Raw genomic sequence first — 3414 nt, forward strand, 5'->3', positions numbered from 1 at the left:
CTCATGACATTTAAGTTCAAAATCAATTAAAATCAACCCAACAATCAAATATCAACACTTGCAATACAAAGAGAAACAAAGAAAACAATAAACTTAATCCAAGCAACATGAAAAGAAAATAAACACAATTTCAAAAATCAACACAAAAAGAAAATAAGAACCTGAAAATTAAAGGTTGAGAAAACAAGAATTGGAGAAGATATAATGGCACTCCTTATAGCCACTGCAAGCTTGCGGCGGTTGGGTTCGCCAGAAAAGTATCGGAGGAAAAAACTCACCGGTGGGGAAGAAAAAAAGGGAAAGGAAAGAGAGAGAGAAAGAGAAGAGAAGTAAGAGAGAGAGGGTATGAGAGAGAGATGGCGGCAGGGTCGCCTGAGAGGCTGGGCAGAGGTAGAGAGCAGCAGCAGTGAAGAGAAGAAGAAAAGAAGAGAGCTGCTGCTCAACAGGGGAGCGTGCCCTATTATTGCCCAAAATGAGTCTTGTGCGTACGCACAAAGACCTGTGCGCACACACAAATGGCAGAAATTAGGGGGGTGCGAACACACACAGCGTGCCATCGCTGCAACAGAGAGTGTGTATTGGAGTGTCCAGACGCATCGCTGTGAGCGCGCACACAGGGGTGGCTAGAATGAGGGGTGTGTGCACACACACAAGTAGGTGCGCACGCACAAGATGCGAAAGAGATAAGGGGATGGGAGCGCACAAAGTGTGTGATCGCTCCCACCAGAGGGGATTGCACTAAAGCGTGCGGACGCACAGGGGCGTGCGCTCGCACAGGGGCGTGCGCTCGCACAGATGGCTTCTGTTTTTTTTATTTTAAATCAAAAAGAAATTGCTTGAGGTACAGAATCATGTGTGCGTGCGCACACAGGTCCATGTGCACGCACAGAAGCAAACATAGGGAGGGTGTTCATGCGCACAACTCATGCCAATGCTCCCACCAAAGGGGTTGTCAATTGGTGTGCGGCCACACAAATAGCGCAAAAAGGAAAATGCGTGCGTACGCACAGAGCAGTGCGCACGCACTGGTCATAGAAAACAGGACAGCGCCCACGCATAGACCGTGCTAGCGCTTCGACCAAAGGGCACTGCAACGGGTGTGCGGACGCACAAGCTCGTGCGCACGCATAGATGTTGAAAAACACAGTTGTGTGCGCACGCACAGCAGGGTGCGTACGCACGAATGCCTTGTTTCACAAAAATTTTTCTTTTCAAAACTAAGGTACCAACCCTTAGTGCATCAACATATCAATCCCAAATCATACAAACATTCACAAATTCATGATCCACAAGCAATTCAACTTATTTAACTAAAAAAAAACATCAAACCAAATCTAAGCTAATCATCATATCACAAGAAAACAAATAATTCAAAAAGCTATAAACAAAGGATAAAGTTGGAAAAATATTACCATGGTGGGGTGTCTCCCACCAAGCACTTTGGTTTAAAGTCCTAAGTTGGACTTTGCATGGCTTCATTGATCAATTTGAGACCTCTCCAAGGAGGAAAATCTCCAACTCCTTGGCATTCTTGGGTTGAATGTGATCCATTGAATTAGACTTCTTGGCAACATTATCTTCTTCTTATTCCTTGCCAACCTCAATCGCTTGATCTTCAATTATATCACACCTAAAGATAGAGTAGGTTTCGAGAATGGGTTTCTTGGATTCCTCCAAAGTGAACTTTACTACCTTGCCATCGGCCTCAAAAGAATAGACTCCTGATGTGCATCCAGCTTGAATCGGGATGTCTTCAAAAACGCCCTTCCAAGTAGAATGGATAATGGCTTATCTGAGTCAATGGGAGGGGTCTCCAAGATGTGAAAATCTACCGGGAAGAGTAAACCTTAGATGTCAACTAGCACATTTTCCGCAATTTCTACAACTGACACAATGCTCTTATCTACCAACACAAATCTCGCCACGGACCTCTTTAGGGGTGACAAGTTCAATCTCTCATAAATGGGGAGTGGCATAATGCTTACGCACGCCCCCAAGTCGCACATACAATCCATGAACTTTATCCCACCAATCAAACAAGTAACCAAACATGGATCGGGATCATTGTATTTTTCAGGAATTAGAGAAGAGATAGAATCATCTACCGGCCTTTTGTTGAATTTGCCAATCTTGTCCTTATGTGTGCAAACATCTTTGAGGAACTTGGAATACTTGGGCACTTGTTGAATGGCTTGAAAGAGAGGGACGGTGACTTCAACATTTTTAAAAATTTTCACCATGCTGGGGTCAAGTTCTTCTTGCTTCTTAGCCTTCTTAGCCAAAGTTAAAAATGGAATTGGCATAGGCTCTTCAACCAGATTCTTCCTCTCTAGCTCCTTGGCCTTGAGTGGTTCCTCCTCACCTTTTGCAACATTCTTCTCCTCATCCTTCATCACTTTCACACCATCTCCCACCTCTTCATTGTGGGTTTTCTCACCCAAACTTGTAGGCACAACACCAATTTCATCCAACTTGGTGCCACTCCTAAGGGTGATAGCATTGATGCTTTCCTTTAGATTTGGTTGGGGTTGAGAAGGTAAACCACTAGAAGTTGAGGCTTGTTGGGCATTTTGTGTAGTCGTAGGAGAAAGGGTCAAACGAGAGAGAGCTTCGGCAATAGTAGCCATATATGTTTCTTGTTTCTTGTAAAACTCACATTGCTCTTGCATAAAGGTTTGAAGTGTGTCATTCATGTAAGGTTGATTAGGAGGAGGGGCTTGATTGCCTTAAGGAGGGTTAGATCTACTATTTGGATGTTGATACCTCCCTTAAAGTTGAGATTATGGTGGTTGTTGGTAGGATTGTTGGTATTGTGGTTGACCTTGGGTAGGTTGATGATATTAGGCTTGCACGTTTGGGTATGGTTGAGCTTGAAGGGCTTGGTTCCACCTTTGATTAGAATTATCCCTCCATCCTTGGTTTTGATTTCCTCCATGTTGAGGAGTTCCTTGATTATAGTTGGACCTTTGTGGGTATGGATTGGCTACTGCTAATGTAGTGTCCTCTTGGAGTTGAGGGCACTCATCAGTGTAATGGTTGTTACAAGCACAAATACCGCATGATCTTGGTGGTCCTTCGATTCTTGGAGGTTGAGGTGGAGGAGATAGCAAAGCTTGGGGAATTTGTTGTCCTTGGGTGATTTGTCTCAACAAAATTGTCATCTCACCGAGGGTTTTAGTTAAAATGGCATCTCCGGAAGGAGAAACTTCACTTAAAGCTTTTGGTTGTGGATTTCTCGCCCTTGAGTGTTTAGTGGAGTCCGCCAAGTCCGCTATGATTTCCCAAGCTTCCTCGGTGGTCTTGTTTTTAGTGAGGGATCCTCCACTAGAGGCATCTAGAAGAAGCTTATCTTGGGGGTTCATCCCTTGACAAAAATAACTAATAACCCCCAACTCGTTAATACGGTGGTGGGGG

The 3414-nt window shown here is 44.3% G+C and overlaps 1 protein-coding gene across 1 annotated transcript; it reads right to left on the bottom strand.

The window, feature by feature from the left end:
- On the bottom strand, positions 1848–2693 carry LOC107615814. Its single transcript, XM_016317841.1, has one exon. The coding sequence runs from the start codon at positions 2691–2693 to the stop codon at positions 1848–1850; it is 846 nt and encodes a 281-aa protein (XP_016173327.1).

Source organism: Arachis ipaensis, chromosome B09 (assembly GCF_000816755.2).
Source record: "Arachis ipaensis cultivar K30076 chromosome B09, Araip1.1, whole genome shotgun sequence".
NCBI lineage: Eukaryota > Viridiplantae > Streptophyta > Magnoliopsida > Fabales > Fabaceae > Arachis > Arachis ipaensis.

Excerpts from the sequence above, each read along its gene's own strand:
- LOC107615814 (XM_016317841.1), bottom strand. The coding sequence starts at position 2,693 with ATGAATGACACACTTCAAACCTTTATGCAAGAGCAATGTGAGTTTTAC.